We start from the raw sequence: 27,917 nt of genomic DNA, 5'->3' as shown, positions 1-27,917 counted from the left end.
CTTGGCAACCACACACACAAACACATTTCGCTCACGTAGTTCAATCTGGGTCAACTGTGGCAAAGAGCGCCGCTCTGGGTTAAGTCATCCATCACCCCCCGTGGAGAAGAATGTCTAGTGGATCATAAGAGGATATGGAAGCAGAACACTTAAGGTTTTAGGCAGTATCATCATCGCAAAAGCCATGTGGGACTGAACTTCCAGCTATTTTCTGTTCCGACAGCTTCCTATATGCACGCTTTGACCTCACTCACCCCGCGCAGTGTTTGTGACGACTGCCATTTTCTAACTTCAGGGAAAACATAGATAGTACACTGATTGTTTGTACTTGTTATCAGGGGAGTAATATATTCAAATCAGCTCTTAAATTCACCTTCATTATTAGTGTTCTTCAATTCGCTGATCGGGAGTTTTGTTTTGTTTTTTGGGTAATAACATCCCAAAGAAACCTTGTGGCACCATGTCTGTTTGGTTAAGCTAGAACAAATTAATTCACTAATGAATTGACTCAATAACACAACCTGGAAACTCAAGCTGTGTTTTTAAGTCTGCCTGGCAGCCATGTATTTTGTTTTTTTATAAAGTCTGGGATTATAACACCAAACAGAGCCAAGGAGCCCAGATTTCAAAAACACTGCATTAATGTTCCATCAGACTGTGTGGTGTTGTCTTCCTATCTTAGATGCAGTTACTGTGCAGCCGTCTGTGCTTAAATATACCCACACTATACCTACACCCACACTACTTCTCCACTCCTAGAGCCATCACTCTTCAGTCATCTCACTTGTACAGTGTGTGCTACGGTTTGAACCGTTGTGCTAGATTTGCGGTTGCAACATATGATATGAGGGGTTTCCAGATTTTATTAAATTGCTGGAGCCTGTCTTTCAGGGCCCATCTTACCCTTTCCAACTGGAGTCTGTTAGTTAAATCCTCTAGCCACATCTGAGAGGTAGGGACTGTTGTGTGCCTCCATAAAATGAGAATTAATTTCTTTGCTGTTATGAGGCAATAAGAGAGAAAATGCTGCTGTGTTGCATTTAGCTTTCTGAAGGTCTCGGATATTCCAAGAATAATGAGCAGAGGCTCTGGCCTGATCGTAGTGTTCATGACCTCAGATATCAATCCAAAAAGATTGAACCTTTGGACATAAAGCAAATTTACGTAGAAGTGTCCCACATAGGCGACACTTCTGGGTAGATATTATGTAGTTTCTCTTTTGAGTAGTGAAGCCCGTATGTAATTTTAAATTGGATGAGACGGTGTATTCTAATATTTGTTGATGCAAGATGTTTACTTTAATTTGAATTAAAAGTAAAGGTATGCAGGATTTTCCTAAAAAACAATATATAACAGGCCTGTCTAACTGGCAGCCTGCAGGCCACACCTGGCCCACAAGCAACCTCTGAGTGGCCCCAATTTTACTGGCACTTTTATTGGTACTTTTTAAAGCTTTGGTTTAATTCATTATTATTCTGTCATTTCTGTTTGTCATTGATGCTGCTCTGTTCTGTTCCCTAGGGGTCTTTGCTGCTGCTCTCCCAGCCTTAGGCTTTCCATGTATGCGCATGGAAGGGCAGGGAGGTGTGCTCTTTCTGCCTCAGGCTTTTCTCACATGTGCATGGAGAGCGGAGAGGAGTGCTCTCTCCACCTTAAGCTTTCCACATGGGCTCGCGTAGGGGCAGAGAGGCGCCAGAACAAAGCCATATCGCCAAATATCAAATATCAAATAGCAATGGAAATTAAGTTTTCTTTGACTTGTTACTGTATGTACAATACAACCTTTGCCGGTAAAAAGCCAATACTTTATCACTACACACAAGCTGTCTGCTTGTAGTTTAACTGTTTAGAGTAAAATTTACCAGAGGTAGCTGTCCTGTTATTCTCATCAGCTGCAAAAGGAGGCACACAGAGGACAGGAGCAGTCACCGACAATGACTGATGTCTGTGTTGGTCATTCTTCATTAACATTACTTATTTACTTTCAGTATTGTGACCTCAAAAATATTGTTTATTTTGGGGCGTCGGTGGCTTAGTGGTAGAGCAGGCGCCCTATGTACAAGGCTGTTGCCGCAGCGGCCCGGGTTCGAATCCAGCCTGTGGCCCTTTGCTGCATGTCTCTCCCCTCTCTCTCTCCCCCCCTTCACACTTACTTGTCCTGTCCAATAAAGGCAAAATGCCCTAAAAAATATCTTAAAAAAAATATATATATATATTGTTTATTTTATTGACATTTAAAATTGTTTCATTGAGTTTATATTGTGGCTTTGTTGTTGTAGACATGGCTGTTGCTGCCACATGCTGTATAAAAAATACATCCAATGATTTTTTTCTCAACTTTTGACCTTAGAGGAAAACGTCATGAGGTGAGGTGTGTCCATGTGTGTGTTTATGGGAGACAGATGGGAGAGGGAGAAGAAGGGATACTGGTAGAGAGATACAGAGTGTGTTATTGGTTACTGTTATTGTATATTAAAGTTTAGCTCTAAATTCAAGAGGCAGAGTGCTGTAAACTTTGAATGAGTCCAATCTTATATTTAACTTCCTGAATATTTAATCTGGGGTTGAATTTTTTTCACAACAGTTTTAAAAGCAAAACTTGATTCTAAAAGACTTAAGATCTTAATTGGTGGCCAAAGATCAAACCCCCCAACAGCCACCAACACACACACACACACACACACACAAAACATGAAGCCAAAACCATCCTCACATTTTCGCTATTCTAAATCCATGCCCATTTCTACTGTTTACCTTGTGGGCATCACAATGAAAGCTAAAATAGTTGCCACTATAGTAACGGCATGAATCCCTGTCTCTGAGTATCATAAGGGCCAGTTCCCATGCCGCATTTTTGGGCCCTCAAATCCATTGAATTTCAATGTAGACGTGTGGTGGGCATGCTCAAAAATGAGAGCGCCCTAAAATAAGCAAAGTTCAACTTTTGGAATGCGGTTTTGATCATGGACTTTCCACGTCCACATACGACGTGAAAGGTACCCCGGGTGCGTTGATGCTCTGGGACACAGTGTCAAGTTCTGCCTGTTACATGCATTGTCTTCTTTCAAGATACACTTCCGTTTTCCCAGGAAATAAATGCACTATGGCGGTACAACACCACAAATTGACGTTTAACACACATGGTTAGGTTTAGGAAAAAAGATCAGGGTTTGGCTTTAGAATCGTACGGGACGCTAACACTGCTCTCTGGGGTGAAAGTCATGTTGGTTGGACCCATGCACCACCCCTCCGGCCCGCCCCACTCAGACTTTCGCCGCCTTAACTTTCATCCTTGTCCCGCTGCATTTCCCCCTGACGCCACCAGGTGTCCTTAAACTATAACTGAAACCAGCTGCGCATCATGCCGACGTTAAAGGACGCCTTTTTCCATTGGTTTCTGACACCTCAAGTCACTGCCCGAGCACTTGATTTTGAAGACTTTGGAGTGAGACTGGGCTCTTCTGGAGAATCCAAAAAAAGATTTTGATATTGCTTTTATGAGTATATTTATGTGGAAATTTGGACCTTTTGGTGGTGCTACAGCAAATGTAATGAAAATAAAGTCTGACCTAATGGCACAAGATCAAAGATGAAGAGGTAACCAAAATCATTATGAGTCTTCTGCAGGAAACCATGATTATAAATGCCAGATTTCATGACATCAGTTACGTCAGGATATCTGGAGCAGTGTAAAAGAAAACACAGAGCAAATATGTAAAAAATAATCTGTTCAATTTTCATCCACTACTTCCACTTCACCTCGGGTTTGAGCTGGCTAATGGGTTTCCAGTCTTGTCCAACAAGCTGAAGAGGTACTGTGGTCCCATAGTGTTTCTGCTTTGCTGTTGGTCTGTGCTGAACAGTCGTGCTCAAAAGATTCCCTGTAAGAGAAAATATATAAATACCATGTGAGAATACACAGAAAACTTCAAAGTGTTCCTCCTTTATTCTAAAATCTCTCAGCATCTGTAAAACCAGACCATGTCCATCTTTGCGAACACAAATAATGGGTACATTTTCTAAACTGATTTTAAACAAACAACACGGATAATGAATTCCTCCCCGCTATTAGAGGCCTGAGCCTGGTGTTCATTAACGACATCAGAACACAACCTGACAGTAAAGCTGCCTTGTAATATTAAGTGTCACTTAAACAAAATCACAGTACTTGTATTTGATGGCTTTTCTGAGTCAGCGACACACAAATAATGAATGTTTTTGTTTTTCATAACTGACAATTATCTACGCTGACAAAATGCCATCTCCGCTATGTCCTCGCCCTTCCTGAACATATGTTCACCCCCCTTCTATATGCTGTCAGTAGAACGGAGCCCGTCTGCTCCACCATTAAGACATGAATACAACAGCACTAATCAGCACTCTCAAACATCAAGCAATGAGAACCGAAGCCTGTGGTGAAACCGTAACCACCCCCTCTGCCACTCACGCTCCATAAATCTCCACAGTTCAGCAAACGAGTTTTGAGCGTGGAGCTGGGGTTGCTGCTGCTGCTGCTGCTGCTGTGATAACTCCTAACACAGGGCTAGTGTCCAGGATGCAGTGCAGGGATTAGACGTAGCTTTGGGGCATTGTTCCCAGCATGCTTTTATCTCCTCTCTCTGTGTTCTGACAGGGTGTTAACCGAGCCTCCGAGAGAGGCTACAATTCTCTGAGCTCTGCTGCGTTGCCAGTCGTTTAAGAATATATTCGTCCCCAAAATCCAATACTGACGTCCCCAAGCGTGCCGCCAGGACCTGAAGTGGCAGAAAAACAGTTACTATCCCAAGGAAGCCAACCACTTACAGCTGAAAAAGAAGCTGCAATCGCTCTAAACATACATCATGAGCACACAGAGAGTGTGAATGCAATAGTTAGAGCCACTGGAGGACGTTGCTAACAGGGTTCCTGCAGTAATCAGCTCCCTGCAGCGGGGAAGCTATTTCCAAGCTTGGGTCTCTTACTAAAACAGCAGGGGTTGTTAGCACCATTTGTTTCAGTGCAAACATCCTAAATCAAATGTTCGCTTGTTTTTTTTTTTTGCTTTCTTCCACTGATGCTCCGTCAAGTGTTTCCAAACAGCAGGGAAACAGATTTAGCTTGAGGGGTGATGTCAGTGGACTTGTGAGAAGTTATGCGTGTGGTCTGGGCGTTATTTATGCTATGTTTTGAACTTTTGTTACTTCTTAATTTTGAATCACATTTCAAACAAATATCAACACACTCAAGGGGACGCGGATGATTATTACCAGCAGATTCAAGGTTCCTCTTTCGAGGTTCACATCACTTCTGTCTCTCCACGCATGACTCACCCAGCTAAATTGCTGAGTCTGCTTATTATCCGGCATTAATAACCCAGGTCAGGCGCAGCCCCCCCCCGACCCCCACCAGCTGAGCTTTGTTCTGGTTCTCCTCTGAGGAAACCACCACTCTGGAGTTCATCACAGCGCCTCTCCAGCTGATAGCGGAGAGCCAGAGGTGACCAGCTCAGCAGTCCTCATCCAGCTCCAGCCTGATGATGAGAAGCAGGCTCCGGCAAGGAGGGGACGGCAACACACACACACACCAGCGGGAGAAGCATCCTACCCTCATTAGTCCCAGAAAACCACACTGTCTGGGGGAGGTGGGCATGCTGAGTAAGGGAACGCATGACAACCTCTGTGAAAAGTACGGATGGATAAACACAACAGATGAGGGGAAAGCAGAGAGAAGTTTTGACAGAGAAAGGTCAAGTCCACATTGTGGTTAGCCGATCCATGAGAAAACACACACAGACGGAGCAGCCTTTTCTGTGGCATGTTCCACATCAACTCTGAAGACTAGATTTGGTGACTTCAAAGTCTGCCAGTGAATGACCATTTTGTTAATGTGGTGTGCTATGAGATTTAATTCCCTCTTATAAATGGCATTATATTAGTGGAAACAGTCTGCAGTCTCAGTTTTTTTTTTTCCCCCGGGTTCTTGGGAGAGACGTTTGGTAAAGTTGGAGCGTAGCGAGGCTGTGGTGTGCAGAGTGTGTAAGTGGCTTTTGTTAGCTAGAATGTTATAAGAGCCACCAGAAGCATTAAGGGAGCGGTAAAAGTGGCACCAGAACCCGAAGCCTTATTTATATGTTCAATAAAGGAGAGTGTAAACAGAGGTCTTAATAAAGCAGAGTTCTGGCCATGATAAGCTCCCTTTATGCTTCAGCGTATACAAGGAGAGTTTGTGCCATTTATATTGCCTCAATAAAGTCAATGCTAGGTGGGAGGATTGTGTGACTGTGTGTGTGTTTGTTCTCGTGTGGGTGACTGAAATGTGATACAGACCTCTGACTGGATAAAGTAATTAATTTGGCTTTCCCCAGCAGTGTTGTTAAGAGAAAACTAACAAAACCTATTATGTACTCAGTATGTACGGCCATTGTTTGGTTGTTTTAGTGGTGTAGCAAATTAACAAAAAGCACAGATTAAAGGGATACTTCACCCACAAAATGATTATTTGTATATCAATTACTTACCTCATGCTACGCTGAAAATGTGAAGACAGCTTTGTTTTTCTCGCATGCCCCCACGGTGAATGACGAATCCAAAAAAAAGTCTTGATGAATTGAAGTCATATGTGACCACATTTAACAACAACAAAACTGTATCAAAACATCCGTTAACAAAGTCTCACACAACTCATGCAGTATAAACATAGTTTTATTTATCCAGTCATACGCTCAGTACTTCCCAAACAGACGGACCTTTCCAGCAAGGAGCTTAAGTAGAAGTGGAGCTTATCTATGTTCTCTTCAAAGCCAGACTCCATTGACGTATGCATCACTATGACTTCAATTCACCATGAATTGTCTCAGTTATAGATTCTTCATTCGCAGGAGAAAAATTAACAAATTTATTTTTGCTTAAACCTTAGTAATAAAAACACTTCCACATACAGGTGGCGCTTGAATTCTGTTTGTGCAAGTGTTTTAAATTGTTTTTGTTTGTTTTTTTGCTGGAGTAAAAGCTTACTCTAGGACTTTCAGGAAAGCTGCATTTGTTAGCATTTCTGTCGCTAACTGCTAGCCTGTGCAGTTTGCTAGCCAGGAAATTAAATGCACTTTTTCATTTTACTCTTTAAGGGAACCATTGTGCTTTCTTTCACGCATGTAGCGCCTCCAGCAAACTTATATTTCAAATTAAAGATAATTCAGTTTTGGTAACTTTTAAACCAATCAGAGGCTTGGTCGCTGCCAGCCTGTAGCGTACAGTCAGCAAATCACGAAGTTAGACGTACATGTAGTGTTTAAGGGCACCTTAAGCTAAATTTGCACAACTACACTTTTAAAGTCGTCAAATCGTGGTACTGTTCACCCTACACAACTTGCTGTCTTTGAATCAAGAGTCTTGAAGTTGTTATGGTTTTACTGAGCAATGACTGTTTAAATATGACTTTGCTGTTGACTTTTTGGATTCTTGGTTCACCGTGCAGGCATGCGAGAAAAGCAAAGTTTTCTTCACATTTTAAATGTAACGCGAGGTGAGTAATTGATATACAAATGATCATTTTGTTGGTGAAGTGCTCCTTTAAATAATTGCAGGTCAAAAGGCGTCTAACTGGGTTAAATTTGATTGCAAGGTTTTTAAGGTCGGAGGTTCCCAACCTGGGGATGGGATCTTCCAGGGGGTTTGTAAGAAAATCTGCATTGTCGTGAGTTGACTGACAAGATAGACAAGGAGGAAAAAGTGTTTCTGATACTCAAGTCAGTTGTGAATTGTTTTCTGTCTCTGTTCCTATTGTGGCCTTCTCTTTGACTTAGTCTTTACCCGTATTTTACTGTATATTATTGTATGGAATTACTCCATGCTCAGTAATCTTAAACTTACCGTTTTAATTCTAAAAGCCAAACCATAGACAGGGGTTACTTATTAGCCATGGATAGAAACCTGTATGCATTGCACCTTCTTTGCATTTTACATATGAAGCAATGTCTTCTGCATTTGTCCTTGTCAAATAAACAAGTAAATAAATACATAAACAAAATCATGTTTATTTTTTCTTGTGAAATATTGGATTCATTGACCTCTTCAGGATTAAAAACTTCTAAAATGAAGCAATCAGAATAAAAGGACATGGAACTTGTGATGAGGGGGTAAAGGGTCACAAGTCAAAAGGTCGGGAACCCCTGGTCTGGGTCAGTCAGTAGTTGGCTTTGTCATGGTTCCTGTAGCTTAAGGCAAGTTAGATGTACACTTTTTTTTTTGTCTTTCTTAATGCCACTTGGAATCAAATTTAAGGCAGTTATACAATAACCAAAACTGAAGACAAAAAAACAAGAGCTGACATAAACTACTAGAGTTAGGGACAATTTTGCCCAAATGTTTATTGTGACACAAAACATGACTTGTTGTTTCTATCTGTACATATAGGATCTCACTGCCTTGATTCCCATTGTGCTGAGTGTGAAAAACTTCTTGCATAACATACCCCAAGCCTTGTATGCATTACCTTGAACCGGCTTCAGCCATGCCACAAAATCTAGGTTAAAAATCCAATTTTGCTGAATTTATACCTCCCCACTTCATCCAGGGCATCGTGACAGCTAGCAAACAGTGGATCCTCTGCTCTGAGCATCCCGGCCAGAAACAAATATGAGTGTTTTTGGTTCACCATCCTAATCTGTGTGACATTTATGGAACAGGCACTCAGTAAATTATTTTTTAAAAGTAGATGTTACCAATTATATTAAGCTTTTACAATGCAAAATCAGAAACAAAACATTTAGTAAAATCCTACTTCCCATGTCTGAGCATTCACCAATTACGGCTTTATTTGTAGATGAATGAATTCAATGCCTTTGAAAATATTTTAACGATAAACAGGAGCCTTGTTTTTAGTTTGTGGCCCCTTAAAACAAAGCATACTTGTTGCTCATCGTCACTGGTTGCACATACCTGTTGGTTATGAAGAGACCGATCAAAGAATAATTTTTACAGGCACAAAAAGGCAAAATTATCAAGTCATTCACAAGAGAAATTTGGTTGAAAAATGAAGTTTAAAGTTAAAGATAAAGTTGTTTCCACGGCATTACTTTGACCTCTTTCACTTTTCAAACAAAGTCTGGCCTGTTTTAACTTCGATATCCTACTGTGTAGCTGGGTAAAACAAATCAGCGCTTGCTGGAGTAGTTTACAGTTCCTGATGGTATTTCACAGTATATAACTCTTTATCAGCACTCTTGAATTAATGCATTCTCCACAGCCTATGAGCTGCTGGTCCAGGGGAACACATGACCTTCCTCAGTTCTTTGCAGATGTCAAGACGTCCTTTCTTACTGCCCTTTTCACAACTCCAGGCCTTCTCTTCCCCCTTCCCGCTGTACCACCAAAACAAATCAACAACTGTTCGGCTTTATTAAACCCCAGAGCCTGCTTCCTCGCAACCAGCTGCAACTCAATCCTTGACAGGCAACCATGAAATAATATATTCATAACAATCTTTGCTTTTCCAACACAAATGGCATGCTGTTCTTTTCATCTGCACACTTGATGAGGCCATGCCCCCCGCATGTGCACAGGTCCTCGCTGAGATGGGATACAGGCTACACACACGTGCACAGCACACATCAATAAAAGAGCACTCCTAATCACAGTCACCCTTGCCTGATGGCTGGCGCAGGAAAAGCACACAAGGACGTACTCCAAAGTCACTTTGACAGCAATTCTCTCCGATCTTGAGAATATGTCAGATTGAAAATGAAAAACAACGCCTTTGGCAGCTTGAATGACACTCTTTGACATGCAAAAATCCCCTGAATGATACAAAAACAAGTGCGGAGGAGACGCACTTGAGATGATTCCAGCATTGTTTGACACGGGTGGACACTGTTTAGTTACCACTCAAACCACGAGAAGGAAATGGGCTTGAAATAAGAGCATGTGGAATTAATTTGGGCAGAGTGATGAGTTAAAAGTGGCCCGTTTCAAGCAGAACTATGACACAACTAAGACAAAAAAAGGTATGAAAGAAACAGAAAAACATCTCTTTCACTGGTTCCATATGGAAATGTGCTCTTCATAAAGAAAATCTAATAAAATGATCACTTTTTCTCCATCAAGGGGCATGTATCCACTGCTGTTTTTATCCACATTTGGTGGATGTCTTTAATCAGAGCACTGACTAGATTGGGGACATGATCCAGCAAATGTTTCTGTGCCAAAAGTTGGTCCTGACATCAGCCCATGGGGGGAAACTTGGTTAATGTTTGTGGCTATTCTTCATCTAATAATAGGTGATTGACAGGCATGCCACAAACTCAATTTATCTACAATCAGAGTGGGCAAATTATGCTAATTCAAACAGAATGGTGATTGGGAATAGGATGATGAATGATACATTGGGAGGAGGCAGACGCTCTTTCATAAATGACCTTGGAGACAAAAGCAATGAACTCTGCTGCCTTTCCTTATCTCTTTCTTTCTTTCATCATCCTCTGTCCAGGCCTGTGACAAATCATGATTGTTAATATTGACTGTCATATCAATACTTTTTTTGATTAAACGCGAATTCTTGTTCTATAAAAAGTCAGAAAAAAAATGAGAAGACGAGTCCAAGATGTCTTTAAATTGCTTGTTTTGATCAAGCAGTAACATCTGGGGCTGAAAAATAAAGCCAATGCCGAGTGCCAACAACTGCAGTTCCTCAAATGACCACTTGGGGCTGCCTCCAAAAGCAAGTCAATTCCCATTGACACCCATGTCAAAATGCCCAACTTTACAGCAGAAGTAAACATTTCACAGCCTGGTACAAAAAACAGTGTGACCTCCATAACTCATTTCCCTCTTCATGACAACTGTGCGTGACTTTCAACACCTGTTTTAATTTTAATAAGGCTTAAACGCATATTTAAGGGTGGGGCCCCTTGAGTCACAGGTTGTCTGTGAGGTGTCACCACAGTCTGTGAGTCAGATCCACTACTCACTCCTCCACAGCTCCACCCTCTATAACCAAATAGTAACAAAATATAGTCACTTCTGGCTCCAAATATCCAAGATGGCAACTGCCAATATGCAGAACTTGAGGCCACAGACTATCATCAACCAATAGTCCCAACCCTAAACATATTCAATGTCAATTTATCAGTGCAAAAACCTTTAGTTAATGCAAAGAGAACTGATTAGGTGATTCATAAAGAATTAATCATGAACAAGTTTAGTCATCACGCCAAGGAAAAATGCCAAAGTTTTGCTGGTTTGAGTGTCTCAAACTGGAGCATTTGCTACCTTTTTATATACTTACAAAAAGAATATCCTTGAGGGGGTTGATCACACAGAACAAGCAATTTCAGGACAACACCTGGGGCTCTGGGAACTTCTGATGAGCAATATCTCACTATTTTCTGACATTTTATAGACTTAAAAGTAGACTTATAGGAATAGTTCATCCTCAGAATGATCATTTGTATATCAGTTACTCACCCCCATGTTATGTTGAATTCTTACATGCCTGCACGGTGAACAAAGAAACCCAAGACAGCAAATACTCTTGATGATTTGAAGTAAAAGGGGACCACATATAAACCTAATCAAAACATCCATTCACAAACTCTCACACATAAACAGTCTCATGAGTAGCAAGCTGAGCAGAGTTCAAATGCACACGCTTGTCCATGCACTCTACTTGTATTAGGGCTGCCCCCTAACAGTCAACCAAATGTTAGTCGACCACAAAGGTCATTAGTCATCAAGATTTCATTGGTCGCTTAATCGCAGAAAAAAAAAGAAACTTTATTAGGTGCTGTACCTTGACAAAATAAATCAAATCTATATGACTGGACCATGAATTTAATTTGAAAGGACAGACACAGGAAGTGGACACACTCAGCACGTTAATTTCCAGGGCTGGTACCTGCGGTTATTCCACAGGCTAGTTAATAAGATGTCGGGCAGGAAATCCAAAGTGTGGGATCATTTTGAGAAGGTGAAGGACGAACCCAAGGTGATATGTAAACTCATCTTCATTGGTCGACTACAAACATGACGTATCATCTGAAACATGGAAGTAGCTACATGCCCATTAGCCCACAGCGTCATTAACAGGCGGCTCGCTCAGTGTGTGACGTGCACTTGTAGATAAAATATAGGCCTATATTAATGAAGGTTCATTAGTACGGTTTTGTATTTCTCTGTAATGTAGCACAGTGTTAACAATGTTACTGATACTATTCTTTCTCACACCTTCAACTCAAACCATTGTGTTGCCCCGCCCAAAATATATCGTTTAATGATTAAATTTATATTGTAAACATGCAGGCGACTACTCGACTAATGGCCGTAAATGAAGACTAAGAAAATTCTTAGTTGGGGGCAGCCCTAACTCGTATGCTGAAGTGTTTTAATAGTAAGGTTTTAGTGAAAATGCATGTGTTTGGGAAGTACTGAGCATACAGCTGGATAAATGACACTTGCATGATACTGCTTGAGTTGTGTGAGTCTGTTAACGGAAATTTTGATATAGTTTTACTGTTGTGAAACGTGGTCCCCTTCACTTCCATTCATCAAGCATGTTTGCTGTTTTTGGAATCTTCATTTAACATTAAACATGCGAGAAAAACTATGTTTACCTCATGAATTCAAGGTATCACAGGGTGGGTAATTGATATACCAATGGTCATTTTGTGGGTGAAGTATTCCTTTAAGTATATAAAAAGGCAGCTGATGCTCAACTTTGAGACATTGGAAAGGCAACATGGGATGAATCACTGATATGCAAATTGTCATTTTGTGGGTGAAGTCTTCCTTTAAAAATACATACAATTAAATGCTAAAGAGAAGAATTATTACTCAGAGCCCTGAATGATATAAAACAGAGAAAAGATTCTCATGTTTGGGAAGCAGGACTGTTCTGCTGATCACCTCAGTGACTAGTTTTCACCTATTGCTCTCTGTCATTTGTTCACGGTGCAGGGTTCACAGGGATTACAGAGCAAAGGTGAAAAGTGCCTGGTAATCTTGGCTTGACTCCCAAGTAAACATCTGACCCATGTGGGGGACATTATGTCAACACCCCAAGGGTTGCACTGGGTAGCATAGAAACCTGTAGGTGATGTCATGGCAATAGGAATCCGCACAAACAGCAGAGAGGGTCTCCTTAAATCAAATCTAATAAGGTAGCAGTGTGTCAAAAGTCACAGCTATGAGAGTTGTTAATGGTTGAATTTATAGGCGGATGATTTTTTTTAGAGCATATTTAAAGTCATAATTGAGCCGTTTAACACGGGGCTCCCTCTACTGGTAAATAGCTCTTTTGTGTGTTCTCTCTCTTCCTGTCTCTATACCCCCACCTTGTATTCTGAACTCATTTACTGTCACACTAGCATGATGTCAGCACATAATTACTCTATGGGAAATAGATGGTCCTGCAGCAAAAATTCCCCTTGGCTCAGCAGGAGGTTAATGTTGTCCGAGAACCGGTGCCGTTAAGCCCCCGGCGGGTGACACTGTTACGCTTCCCCTGCTGCGAGGGCTGTGCTCGCTGCCTGGCATGGAGCCTGTGTGCCTTAGCAACAAAGGTCAGAGTCAGAGAGCTTCTGGAGCAGAGCTGTGTGAAAGCTTGTTAATATGGTCCCTACGATGGATTTCATTTACAGCGCCCTGGATCTCCCCTCTGTCATGGGAAGCACATGTCTGGCGCACGTTCAAAGCGCTAAAAAACTAAAAAACAAAACCTCAAGCCCCATCAGAAAGACAGAAAATGAGGGGGGACGGCTGTGTCATCAAAGATCCTTCAAGTCATACAGTATGTGGTGGCAACCGTGTCATTAAACCAGTGGAGAGAGTGTCTTTAAATGTCACATAGGATTACAACAACAAAAAACAATATTGTGTGTATGATGAAACTGATATAGCTCAGTTACTGGATTGATCGATTAAGCTGCCACACTAATTTCAATCTCATTTAGCAAGCAATATCATTGTAAACTGAGTATCTTTTAGTTTTGGACCACTGGTCACACAAAACGAGCAATTTCAAGACACCATCTTGAACTGCTATTTTTCACTAGGTATTGGAAAACCTGAAAACAACCAACCCCAATATTTAACAGTCTTAACTGGTCGAGTTTCTTTTTCAAGCTTTCACCCATCTGTACCTATTTGATGTGCCGTTTGCTCTGCTTCGCTTAAAAATACATCACAAATCCGCCTCTGAAACGTAGCTCAAACAGACTCAGACAAAGGAACTAAGCTGCAGCAGGACTTTGTTCGGGCCAATTTGTTAGAATCCTACCCAGGTGGGAGTCGGAGGTGACCTGTCTTGTCCCTCTCATTGAAGAATAGGGAGGTGAAGACTGGGCGGATGCTGTATGCCAGGCTGGAAGATAAATTATCTCGAGCTAAGACATTAAATTCTGGGTTTCAAATCCCAGTGGAAGACAATGACCTGATATTCATATGGAATCTAGTCAAACTGGGTAAAGTTTTCCCTAATACCTACAGTGTAGCACTGTGTTTATCTGTCATGGCAACTGGCACCTGTTCTTGATTTCCAGTCTATGCTCTGACAGGATTAGTATGGCTGGGAATGATGTCACAATTAAGTTGACCTCTTTTTTTTACCTAATTTGTGTACTTTTAAAGGTCACAAAACGACCATTTGTCTATCAATCACTCAGCCAGTTAATTTCCACAACTGCTTATCCTGTTGGGAGTCGTGGGGGTGCTGGAGCCTATCCCGGCTGACACTGGTCGAGAAGCAGGGTACACCCTGGACAGGTCACCAGACTATTACAGGGCTGACACATAGAGACAGACAACCACTCACACTCACATTCACACCTACGGACAATTTAGAGTCACCAATTAACTTGCATGTCTTTGGACTGTGGGAGGAAGCTGGAGTACCCTTGAAAAAGCCCATGTTGACAAGGGGAGAACTTGTAAACTCCGCACAAAGGCCTTCGCCCTGGGTGAGAACCAGGAACCCTCTTGCTGTGAGGCAGTGGTCTGACGGTTTTAATGAGACACAAATAATATAACTATATAACTACGGCTGTTGATCATCCCACCCCCACAAAACAATTCAGAATTTGATCCATTCAGTCCAGAAACATTTGGAAAGTCTTGAAGAGCCACACAATTGAACCATTTCATCCCCATTCAAGTAAACAGAGCGCTAAACCAGAAGAAGCCAGCTAGGCCAGCGGAAGTCTCTTTTGCACCTGCTCTATGGACCACACAGTGTGAAAGCAGCACTGATCAACCGGGTAATTTTTTACGCAGCAGTTGCTCTTTTGTGGCTTCATGTGCCACATAGTAATGAACGGGGGGGGCCCGCCTCCAATGCTGTATGTAGTTCTCCTTATACATCCATGCATGGAAGAGGACCCATTATGTAAATGGCTCATTCCAAGGTAATAAAAACACAACGATTCTTAGTTTCAGGTGATTATACACTCATGCACACATAGTTATGAATATTATATTCCATTCCTGCCAGTATATCCCCCTAAATCCTACACACTGGACCTTTAAGTGTCCTTGTAAGCCATTCCAGTGAACCAGCACGCAGAAAAGCAAAACCCTGGAACTGCTAATCTAAATGGAATCCAGTTGTTATTAGTTGTTCTTGTGGCCAGAGAAAGAGCTATCTGACATTATATATAGCATGTGTTATTCATTATGCTAAAAGTCCTGCACAAAACAGAGCACAATAACTGACCAGAGCAGGCTTATAAAATGTCAATGATTTTCTTTTTTTTGCGTGAAACACTGATGGGGTGGAACTTGAATGAACCCAGATAGACTTGACACTGACAAAAGATATCCGAGCCAACTGGGCCCTCTGACCAGACGAGAGAAGACGCTCGGGGAGAGCTGTGCTGAGCTCAACTCTGACCTGACTGGGTGTGAAAGTCCAGAGCCAGCATCGGGTTTCAGCTCGTGTGTTAAGCTTTTGTTGGGAGGGTCAACTGAGTCCAAAGCAGCTTCGAAGAAATTAATGCAACACATGTAGGGTTAGGCCACATGAGCACAGTCCAGCTATTCCGCCCCTTACTATATAAATAAATATCCCCACTGTGGAACAGCAACTGGTTGATCAATCTGGCCTAATGCACAACCACACATCAACTCGTCTTACCGGCCTCTCCTGGGTCTTAACTATCCTGAACAACTCATCTGGAAGATCTGAATCTATTCATACTGAAAAGACACTAAATGCCTCTGACTTGAGATGGGTCACATCATGGCGATAATGTCTCTCTGGGGGAGGACACTGTTTGCTGAAGGAATGTTTTACTACAGTCCAAAAATATATTCTCAGCTCAACTTTCATTTGTCGGAGCGTGCTGCACGCAAGCTGCATGAAGAGCTCGAGGCAGACAGAGTCATGTCGGTTGAAGCCGTACAGCTGGCTAGTAAATACTGGCTGACACTAAGTGTGTCAACCATCGGAGGAAATCATTCACAAATGATCCCCGGCTAGGACAGGAGCATGCAAGAGACAGACAGGGAGAGGAAAACCGACAAGAAAGCTCAAGGGGCGGTGTCATGAAATATGTATGCAAACATGACGCTGCATGGAGCTGAGCTGCTCCATCTTTTCTTAGCAGCCTTGAATTCCTGACAGCAAAGACAAAAGTCTGCACAGTCTGGAGACGGAGGAGAGACTCATAAAAGGGAGCATTAATGATTCACACTCATTATGCTCCAACATGAAGAAAGCTGCAAGTCATTATTTTCATTAATTAAACAATCATTTTGTCTATAAATGGTCCAAAAAATGTTTAATAAGTTCTGAGAGCCCGAGGTAACATCTGACCAACAGTCCCAAATGTTTAATTTGAATAAAAGACAGAGAAAACAAGCAAAACCTCACATTTGAGTTGATTGAATGGCCTCATGATTAATGGATTATCAAAAAATATCTGATGGTTTCAGCTGCTACACAAAGTCAGGCATCACGCATTTCGCACAACTGTACTCTTTTTGTCTTTTAAAGGTCCAGTGTGTAGGATTTAGGGGGATATATTGGCAGTTGTGTTTTTATCCCCTTAGAATGAGCTGTTTATATCTACATGGGGAGCAGGTCCTTGTCTATGGAGATCCCCATGTTGCACTGCCATGTTTCTACAGTAGCCCAGAACGGACACTGGCTCTAGATAGGGCCATTCATGTTTTAACGCTGGCCACCATAGTTAGCAGCCCCTCCGTAATAAGAGCCGGAAAACCACAATTTTTTTTAATGTGAAACTGCTTTATTCAGTGTTTTTAATGGTTTAAAACACCGGGTCTGTTTGTTTTGGAGAGGAAAAGACCTCCGTGGATAATTTGGCTAAATATAAAACTTATTCACAAAGCATCTTAGACCTTAAAGGAGCTCCTAAGGTATAAAACTGTTAGGAACAGGGAGGAGGACTTTTAAGAGGCTTAAGAGTTTCTTAATCAGAGGAGAAAATGGCAGAAAGATGAAAAGGTAGGAGGAATATTCTCCAAATGCTGGATGACAGTGAGTAAATGAAATGCTACAGATTAATTAGATTGTGCAGGGATAATATGTTTGGTCGATCTCATTACATTATAACCCCAGAAATAAATTAATCACAACACTAAGATAGCAGTGATGACTTTTTTCTGTCTCAACCTTCCACTAGCAGAGTGATCACACTAACAATGACAACACTTTCACAGTCAGCAGTTCATTTCCACTGGGTGTCCACACCTTGCAGGCTCACAAAAGGGCGTGTCCGTGACAACCAATCATATCTGTTAGAAGAAAGCATCAAGCCTAGCAATAGGGTCGACCACACCTCCTCACCAAGGCAAAAGTTTCTGTCCCTTCCTTGCTCAGAGTTGCTCTGAGAACTTTCCTAAGTCACTCCTAGGCTAGAACTCCTTGCTCAAATTTTTTAGACTAAGTTAGGAGGATTCTCAGACTGAATGAATGAAGTGAATACAGCTCTTGGATCTTTTTCTCTCCGAGAAAAAAGGTGAGCACACATTAGTAAGTGCTAGGTAAGCAGCCCATCTCCAACACACCAAACTGCATCAGAGGAACATGGATTTGCAACGTTAATCTGCTTAATTCAGTATTCTTACTGATTTACTTCATCAAGTTTATTCCTAAGAGGGGGAGACCTCTGCAGATTAAATCACCTGGTTTGGTTGTTTTGAAGAGGAGACTGGTGCAGATAATATGGCTCCCAGTGAGGAGAACAGCAGAAGTTTCAGCTGGTTGCAATCTGCACCTCACCACTAGATGCCACTAAATCCCCCCAAATCTTGCACACTGTTCCTTTAAATGTAACCCCATCTCCTGAGCACTTCTTCACACCGCTCCCTCCATTTATCTCAATCAGCCCGAACTACCCCCCTAGCAGGAAAATATCCTGCCAATACAGATGGGCTCAGACTCTCCCAGCAACACACGCACAAATGAACTGGCGATGATGGTTTTTAACGAGCCTGAACCCCCGAGAATGAACCCATCAAGGCTAGCTTCAGATGACGACAAACTGTTGATGAATAAATTAACAACTTCCTCACGCTTTGATTCCGGATTGAGCTTTACACATTTGCCCTTGCTGGTAATTAATTCCCAGGATTCTGCAGTGAGTGTCGTGACTGGCAGCGTATTCAGATGCGAAAGTTTTCTGTAGGCGCCGACGCTCGAGCGCATCTCTTCCACTCAACACTGTTGCACAGTGTACTCGTGTGTGGTGTCCTTGTTGAATCTCACCTAGGGCATGGAACACTGGTGACTGAGATGTCATGAGCCGCAGCCCCAAAGGGTTGCAATCACAGTGTGAGAGAAAAACACACAAGCACACTCTGACATCACATTTGGACTCTTTTTGCCCAAAGCTCTGGAGCTGCTATTTTTCATGTGTTGCTGGGACGTCATAAACATAACAATTTACGGCTTTCTAAAAAGCTACTTGACTCCTTAAGTTCAAACCAACAATGTGACTTTTATTTTTATGCTTGCCACTAAAATAACCCTGGAATTCATCCATAATTGAAAAATTGAAGTATGTTTGAAGTGCCTTGAAAAACTGAAGTAGGCTTAAAGCACCAGCGAAAATGCCTCAAGTGCTACCACTGATTACCAAAGAGAGTTTCTGCATCATCAATTATACAGCGACTCCTCTCCTCTGAGGTGCACACTGGATGGACTGCGAGCTAAAATTTTATGTTCTGCTCTTTCACACACACAGATCTACTGGAGAGAATGAAAGAAAGGCATGAATTTGGAGAGCTTGTTTACACTGGAGATGTCTCATTCTGCCCAAACATATGTTACAGATCTGTAAGTCTGGTGTACTAACAAAGGATTTCATAAAACATGATGTACCCAAAACAGCCAAAGGGGAGACATGAATGAACAATAGAATGGAACAGACATAGCAGGCAAAATGCACAGTGACAGAAGCAGACAGGTTAATTTCATTTAATCAAATTAGATTTTTAAAAAATGTCAGTCTTTTAAATTTTGCATTCACCAGGTAATGAATCAATTAATAAAACAATCACTTTACTGGTTTTGTGCACGGATCTTTGACATATAGGTAAAAGAAAAATGCATTGGCCCCCCTCTCCTTCTCCTCTTACCTTGACCAGATCTGGAGAGCACACTGTCACACACCGAGACACAGACAGATAAAGCCTGAAGTGCTGTCAAAATCACAAACTTCAGACTCCGGCTCATGATGCCCAGCTGAAGCGTGGACGGGACTGGCCAACTGTTTCACTGCAGCATCATACAATCCAACTCCAACAACAGCTGATGTGCGAGAGAGCACCCCCTCCAAAAAAAATAAAACGACTTCCTGAAATATGATCAAGTATACGAGCGGGTGCCTTAGGAAATCCCGAGGACAGCTGATTCAACTCCGCGGCGCACTTTCCCCATTCACACACAGTCCGAGTCCACAGATGACTCGCGCAGAAAGTGAGGGAAATGGAGCGCGAGCGGTGGAAACATTAAGAAACGCACAAGCCGCTGCTGTGTCAGTCGCCCACTGGAATGACATCAATTCCAGGGCAATTACTGGTGAGAAGTGTTGTCTTATGTGTGGGGACCATGTGCTTCAATGAAACGCTCCGCGAGGTCCTAGAGCCATCTACAGCGCCCATTAATAGTAAACGGGCAGCGTCAAGCCAGCAGGAACCAACACAGCACTACTTCCGGTCCCAGCTTTCAAAATAAAGACACCAACGACATTTTTGTTGCACTAATGTGCAGTTGCTTAAGGTAGTTATGGTGGGCCCAAGTGCACACTATTATGACGGGCCGTAGTGCACACTATCGTGCACATATCAGAAGTAGACAGGTAATAAATAGTAAAAGATAAACTGCACAATGCAAGGTATAAAAAGTATAATAAATACAAGACTATAAGCGCCACCTGCAGGGCATTCTGAAGGTTTGTCATATTATATGTATTGCACATTTCCAGTTTTTATTGCATAGAGACTTGACATCATTATTGCGTATCTGTATATAACAAAAAAAGTCAAAGAATAAATATCAAATAATAAAAAATAATTAAGAAATTCTTAATTAAATTTAACAATTTTAGTAGTTGATAACAGTTACAGAATAGTTGAACTATATTTATAGAATAGGTGTATAATTTTGTTATAGAAGCTACTGACTGTTTTGCAAATAAAGAAATAATAAACATGTTGGAGATTGGTTTGCCTTTTTTAGAGGCCTATATCCACCTGAGACCCTGTGTCCTCATATGAGGACATCACATTTTGGGTTTACTGGACCTTTTACTTTATTTTAATTAACTCAGACCTGCTGTCCTCGTTCATGGACACTAGTGGAAGAGCACAATACACTAATCCATGTAAAAACAAGATGGCACAAAAGTGGTCAAGGTCCAAAACTTGAACACATTTTATGATTGAAACTTAATTATTTATGATTAATAATGTTTGTAGTTTGATATGGCAACAAAATTGGCAACAAAGATAAGTTGTTGTTAATTAGAAAGTACTCATTGGGACTTTATCATCTCGTTTGAGGACATTGGGACGTTATTATCGTTGACAATGTTTATTTTTTATACTTATCGGGTCCTATTGATTCCAAATAGCTAGGAGAAATTAAAAAGCATACCAAACAAAAGTTCAGGTCTCAGGAAGATATAGCAAATGGCACTGTTTTTTAATGGATGAGAGTTCTTGTTTGACCACAGGCATATTTTCAAGGTAGAAATCACATATGGGCCTGTTTACCACCCAATGCATTGTTGGAGGGCCCACTCTCTCTATGGGCCCCCATCTCAAGGGCCCCAGTGCAACCACACTACCTGCACTGTTTATATTTATGCCCCTGCCAATGTGTGTACAAAAGCAAAAAAGAAAAAAGGCCAAAGAAGGGACTATTCTTTACTTATCAAATGAGGAGGTGGCTGGGGTGTGACTTCTGCGCCTATTCATTCCAATGGAGTTGCTTGTCTGGCGCATATGTGACCTGTGTGTGACATCTTCTGCTCTGATGAACCACTGGGAGCTGGTAGATGGTGGCAACAGCCAGGTTTATTGACCTCATGGAAAACCCTGAGAAAAATCGTAAAGGACAACAGTGTTTCGTGTGGACAACCTGCTCATGCTCTATCACATGGAAAATCCCCTGTACCTCGGAGAGTAACTGTGTCGACATGTTTTAAGAGACAAATTGTACAATAAAATAATAAAGTGAAACAGTGATTTAAGGTGGGTTTTAAATTTGTGCAAAAAAATAGCTAATGGTACTTCTCTTACTCAAAATGACAGCGTACAAAACAAATAGAAATGTTTCATATACTGAACTGTTACCCATTATTTTGTGTGCGTGTATTTCACTTTTACAAAAACATTCATATTTTTTAATATTGCATTTTAAACCAACCATTAAAAATCAGTATATCTCCTCGTTTAACACATTACAACACTTAATGAAGCAACAGTAAAACGTACCTGGGATAAATAGCAAAGGGTAATGGTGTTAAGTGACCTCTTGTGGAACAACCCGGGCAAGCTCCATCTGAAAAGACGCCATCATGCTAGTGTTAGCCTGTTAGCTAACAGCACACGGACAATATTTACTGGCGGCAAAATTAATAAAAACTACATTTTACCTTAATAAAAACACGGCGAACTTAATGACAAACAATTAACAAACAAACAGATAAAGTAAGCTCAACTTCTATGTGCTTTTTGAGTAAGTTAACTCCATATTTGTAAGCACTATTAACAAGCATTTCCGTAGCTCTGAAAATTACCCACAATCCCCCGCTGTTTACTACTTCACGCAGATACTGAGTTCTGACAGCAGGTGGCACTGTCGCTCCCTCAAACTGAATATCTTCTGAATCTAAAGCATCTTAGACACACAAAATTAATAGAAAAAAGACACATAAAGGCACTATTATCAAATTTAGCTGGATTTAACCTAGACCTAATTAACTATGTAACACATATGCCAAAAAGTTTCTAGCTTCTGGGTTTACTTCCACAGTATGCAGCCCGCTGAATACGCCAGTTCCTGCTCGGCTCACAGACTTTACATTATCATGACGTCACAGATTGTTGAATAGCTTTTCTTGGCTAATATAAAACTACCATGGCTCAAAAATTCAGAAAGATTCATAACTGATCTTGTTTGCAGTTCAAGGTGTCCTGTCAACAGTTTTACAGACTTCTCTTAAATAATAGTGGCCTATGGGGAAATGCTTTTTGGGCCTTTTTGGATTTTTTGGAAAAATTTGCCACAAGGCTAAGTGGCTGTCCTGGGGGCATGGTGACTGGCGGAAAATGCACGACCCTCCCTCCCTCCACCATAGATAAGTTATTACATTTTTAAAAATTACCCTGTTACGTTTAAAAGTTAAAAGTTGAAGATGAAATCCCGGCAAAAAAGCCTGGTCAGGTAGAGCTATCTGTTTTGGGTTTTTTTTTGCCAGACATAAACTAAAGAGATTTGGATGGAATATCACTATTTTAAGCTTGGATTTGTTTTTGTTTTTTGTTGTTGTTTTCTGACTGAAACGTTTGTTGCACATAATTTATCCAAGGACCGTCAAAAGTTTGAAAATCCAACTATAATTTCTGTTTTTACAGTTTCTGTCCATGATAAACTGTGTACTTTTGGCATATTTTTAAAGGAAACATGCCTGTAGTTAAATAAATATATAATAAAACCATTTAAATGTATATCCCCTAAGCTAGAAATGAAAAAAAAGTCCCACCCGAGTGCTTAAAAAATGATTTGACATCCCTCGCCCTTTTTGCACCACCCCTCTCACAATTAATAATTTGTCCCTAACTTAACTTAGATGCTGGTTTTAATGTTACTGTGTTTGTCCACTCCATAGGCGTAGATTTCAGGGGGATGCAGGGGACACGTCCCCCTCAGTGTTTGGAACATGTGCATTCGTCCTCCGTAGTAAAAACATGAAAGTAGACAGACAAAATTGAAGACATTTTCACTTTTAATTGATGCAGATAAAGCAAAAATTGATGCATAAAACTTCAACAGAACGCAAAAAAGTAAGTGTTTGATGCTTATAATATTTGTCCCCCCCAATGTTGAAACAAAACCTCTGCCTTTGGTCCGCTCCGGTGAGATTTAGCATGGAAGTTTATTCTAAACTTCGCAAATAGGTGTTGGATAAAACAGTATTGAATCAACTTATTTCCCTTGTGAGATGCAGTTGAAAGCTCATAAAAATGAAAAATAATAGTAATAATAACAATAATAATAATAATAAAAAGCAAGGCTATGTAGACCTCATTTTGGTCATTTCATCAAAGGAAAAACAAAACAGCCAAAATATTTGCTGGTTCCATTTTTTAAACTTGAGAATTCGCTGCTTTTTGTTTCATATCATTGCAAACTGAATATTTGAACACAGTAGGTTACGTTTTGGACTGTAAGTCAGACAAAACAGGTACTGTCAGATCTTGATAGTGGACATTCTCAATGTATGCCATTGTTCTTCAAATGGCCTAGAAGGTGCAGGACCCTTAGCTTGAACCCAGCATTTTATTTTGAAGGAAAGCCCTTCAATATCCAGCCTCTCTCTTGGAATCCGTTGCTTAACTTGACCTCATGGACTCGACAGGCGCACACATAATGTAGCTGCCCACACTGAGTGTAAATTTGAATAATATAGCCTACACAGCCCTCACTCACAGATGTTATTATGCATGCATGTTGTTATTCAGTCAGAGTGAGCTGAAAGCAGCATTGTGTGGAAGACAATGCACATTTGCAAATCCCTGTTTAATGTTGACTCCACGCATGCAGAGCTTTGGTACCGCACCAAAAACTGGATAGTGTGATCTCTGTGTGCAGAGCAGACACCAAAAAGTGCCCTGACTTTCAACACCGGTGTTAACATCTTTCCCATTTCACTGTTTCTAGTTTTTGGATTTTGTAGAGAGCTGCTTATGTTTATTAATATTTTTGGACCACCATAGACCACGGAAATATGAGGGTCATTCTTCAATTATGGCCCAAATTGGTCTGGAAAAAATCTAAAATCATTTCAGAGAAATGTACTGATATAATATTTCAGTAAATAACACTCATTTTGGTTCCCAGTAAGTTTTAGAATAGATTTTACTGATTACATTTAAGGCTCTTCATGGTCTCTCTCCCAGCTATATGTCCAACATCTTAGCAACGTACACGCCAGGACGTACTTTGAGGTCTTTGTCTGTTCCAGAGGCCCAGCTGAAAACTACAGGGGACAGAGCATTTGCTGTCAGGGCCCCGAGGCTCTGGAACAGTCTGCCTGAGGAAATCAGGTCGGCTAAGTCAGTGATCTCTTTTAAGTCCCTTCTTAAAACCCACTTTTATCGGAGAGCCTTTCCAAATTTGACTTGAGTTTTAAGTTCATTTAGACCGTCTTTTATTTCCTCTGTTTTTATACACTGACATGTTTTTATCAGTTCTTTTAAAAGTTGATGTTTTCATGTCTTGTCTGTTTTAATTATTGCCATGTAAAGCACTTTGTAACTCTGTTCTGAAAAGCACTTTTTAAATAAAGATTATTATGTTTTCGTTTCCATTGCCATATGCCTTTTCCATCAACAGTGATGGAAATGATTGTGGTGGAAATTACATTTTGTCTAATTTTTTTTTCTTTTTCTTTTTAAATCTCATGATATCTTAGTTTTTTAATTTCCATTTAGCATTAAATATACACACAATACACAATTTAATATGTTGGTTTTCTGATTATTTGTACATCAAAAAGGAAATATGAGCTGTTCAGATATTACAGCCAATAAACATATTCTTGATTTAACAAAAAAAGCCTTGTTGTTTAATTTAATAATTCAATTCAGTTCAATCTAATCTGATCTAATCTAATCTAATCTGATCTGATCTAATTTAATTTAATTTAATTTAATTTAATTTAATTTAATTTGATTTGATTTGATTCGATTCAATTCAATCTAATCTAATTGAATTGAATTGAATTGAATTTTATTTTATTTTATTTAATTTAATTTTAATAAAATATTTTTATGTGATTTTATTTTAGTTACTTCCATGGAGCTAACTGTCCTCCAGCCATGTGCTCTCCTGTTACACAAGTATTGGTGTGGTCATCAAGCACACAAACTCCGAAGAAAAAACTCCCTGAATTTACATTTTGTAGCCTCCCGTGTCATGGAAATGACAGTAACGCCAAGGAACACGTGTTCTTTCAATGAAAAAAAACAAAACAAAAACGTTAAATACTAATATATCTTACAATACAGGATGCATTTCAATATTAATCTAACATTCAAAGTGAATGTTAGATTAATATTAAAATTCAAAATTAAGCAGGGTTGAATGTCCAACATCTGGCTCAGGGACAATGGAAGTTTTAATCTATCATTGAATTTTTTTATGTTTCTTTTGGTGTCAAGTACGCAGGACAACAATAAATTGTTTTTATTTTCTCTATCAGGGACACAAAAATCTTGATAGTTGAAGTATCAACCATGAATTTGAATATGGCATAGATTGCCTTTGAGATATTAGCATCAGACACGTTCATGAGATTTACATGCAGCTACTCAACTTGTCATCAAGACACTGAGATGCACCGAAGGATTATTGTACACAGACCTACATATGGATGTGGCCCATTCAAACACTATGGCTCATCTCAACACGCTCTTCAGTGAGTGCACTCCGCACTGCACCACATGGCCATCCACTTCAGGAGGGACTGCAGGCAGGTGTCCCTGAGAGCCTTTTCTCCCCCCAACAGGAGAAAATTGATGCACAGCATTCCAGGTGCAGTATGCACGAAGACCCAAGGTGAAGTCACAGCAGCACATCCAATTGTTGCCTTACACCGTTTGAAATAGGAACTATAGGGTGCAGCCGAGTGTCATGATGCTCAGAAACCTCAATTTCTCAAAAGTTCTTTCAGGATCAAATATGAATGGAAATAAAAGACTACAGAGGGGTATTTCCCTGCATGCTGATTTCACTGGAGCTCAACATTCGGCTATAGGATGTTACAAAGAGCTGATCTTTTGCTCTTCTTTAAGAACCAGGATGCTTGAAGGAAGATAAGGTGCAGAGAGGAGCAGGCAGGAAAATAGAACTTACTCTGTGTGTGCCAGGACAGATAATACTCAATAATAAATCCCAGCTTCGTGGGAATTATTCTATCTAACCTGCAGTTTGGAAAAACAAAACAAAAACCCACAACTTTTCACCAGTGCTCAGAGCATGGGCTGATTATGAGACTATGGGCCCCTGGGCATAGATATGCAAAGGGCCCCACCACCATAGTCATGCTGCATCTATTTGTGGTTTTGAGATCATTTTGAGTCTTACTGAGGTAATTTTGTGTCTTTATTTTGTCATTTTGTGTCTCCTTGTTGTTGTTTTGTGTCTCCTTGTGGTTGTTTTATGTCTCTTTGAGGTCATTTTGTGTCTCTTTGTAGTTGTGTCGTCTTTGAGTTAATTTTTTTTCTTGTTTTGTGGTTTTTATGTCACTTTGTAGTCGTTTTTATGTCTTTTTGTAGTCGTTGGGGTCTCTTTGAGGTGATTTTGTCTTATCGAGGTGATTTTGCATCTTCTTTTGGTCGGTTTGTTTTGTTTGTAGTCATTTTGTCTACTTGTTAAAGTTTTATGTCTCTTAATGGTTGTTTTACATCTCTTTGTGGTAAATTTTTTGTCCATTTGTGTGTTTTTGTAGTCCTTTTTTCTCTCATTTTGACGTCGTTTTGTTCTCTTTGAGTTCATTTTGTGTCTTTTTTTGGTTGTTCTGTTTTGCTTTGCAGTCGTTTTGTGTCTACTTGTAGTTTTATGTCTCTTTGTGGCAATTTGGGTCTCTTTGTGGTTGTTTTGTTTCTTTTTGTAGTCATTTTTATGTCTTTTTGTAGTCGTTTGGGTCTCAGAGTTTGAATTTGTGACTGTTTTGGTCATTTTGTTGTGCTTTGTAGTCGTTTTGTGTCTACTTGTGGTTGTTTTGCCTGTTTTGTAGTTTTTTTGAGTCTTGTTGCAGTTCCTAGTGTTTTTTTCTGTGTCTCTTTGTAGTCCCTGAGTCTTTTTGGTTGTTATGTGTTAACTTTACATTTTGTAGTCATTGATTTTGTGTCATTCTTGTGACCTTATGTTGGTTTGTAGTCATTTTTATGTCTTTTTTTAGTCGTTTGGGTCTCTTTGAGGTAATTTTGTGTCTTACTGAGGTGATTTTGCATCTTCTTTTGGTCATTTTGTTTTGCTTTGTAGTCGTTTTGTGTCTACTTATTATAGTTTTATATATCTTTGTGGTTGTCTTGTGTCTCTTTGTGGATATTTTGCTGGGTTTTTTTGACTATTTTTTTGGCTTTTTGCAGTTCCTTTGCATCTCTTTGTGGTCATTTTGTGTCTCTTTGTGGTTGTAGTTATGTCTATGAGGTAATTGAGTGTCTTTTTTGGTCATTTTGATTTGCTTTGTAGTC

At 40.4% G+C, this 27,917-nt stretch overlaps 1 protein-coding gene across 1 annotated transcript in view; it reads right to left on the bottom strand.

Annotated features, from left to right (window-relative positions):
* Window positions 1-20,050, bottom strand: part of LOC126399350 (disintegrin and metalloproteinase domain-containing protein 12-like) — a 115,801-nt gene extending 95,751 nt beyond the window's left edge. The window contains exons 1-2 of the mRNA XM_050059205.1: window positions 19,569-20,050; window positions 3,760-3,881 (exon numbers count right to left, since the gene is read on the bottom strand). Coding sequence (XP_049915162.1) covers window positions 3,760-3,881; window positions 19,569-19,665 — 219 coding nt within the window. The 5' untranslated portion in view covers window positions 19,666-20,050. The remainder of the gene's footprint in view (window positions 1-3,759; window positions 3,882-19,568) is intronic.
* Window positions 20,051-27,917: the final 7,867 nt, after the last annotated feature.

The sequence above is a fragment of the Epinephelus moara genome, chromosome 13 (genome assembly GCF_006386435.1).
Source record: "Epinephelus moara isolate mb chromosome 13, YSFRI_EMoa_1.0, whole genome shotgun sequence".
Lineage (NCBI taxonomy): Eukaryota > Metazoa > Chordata > Actinopteri > Perciformes > Serranidae > Epinephelus > Epinephelus moara.
This window is presented reverse-complemented; position numbering and strand designations above follow the sequence as displayed.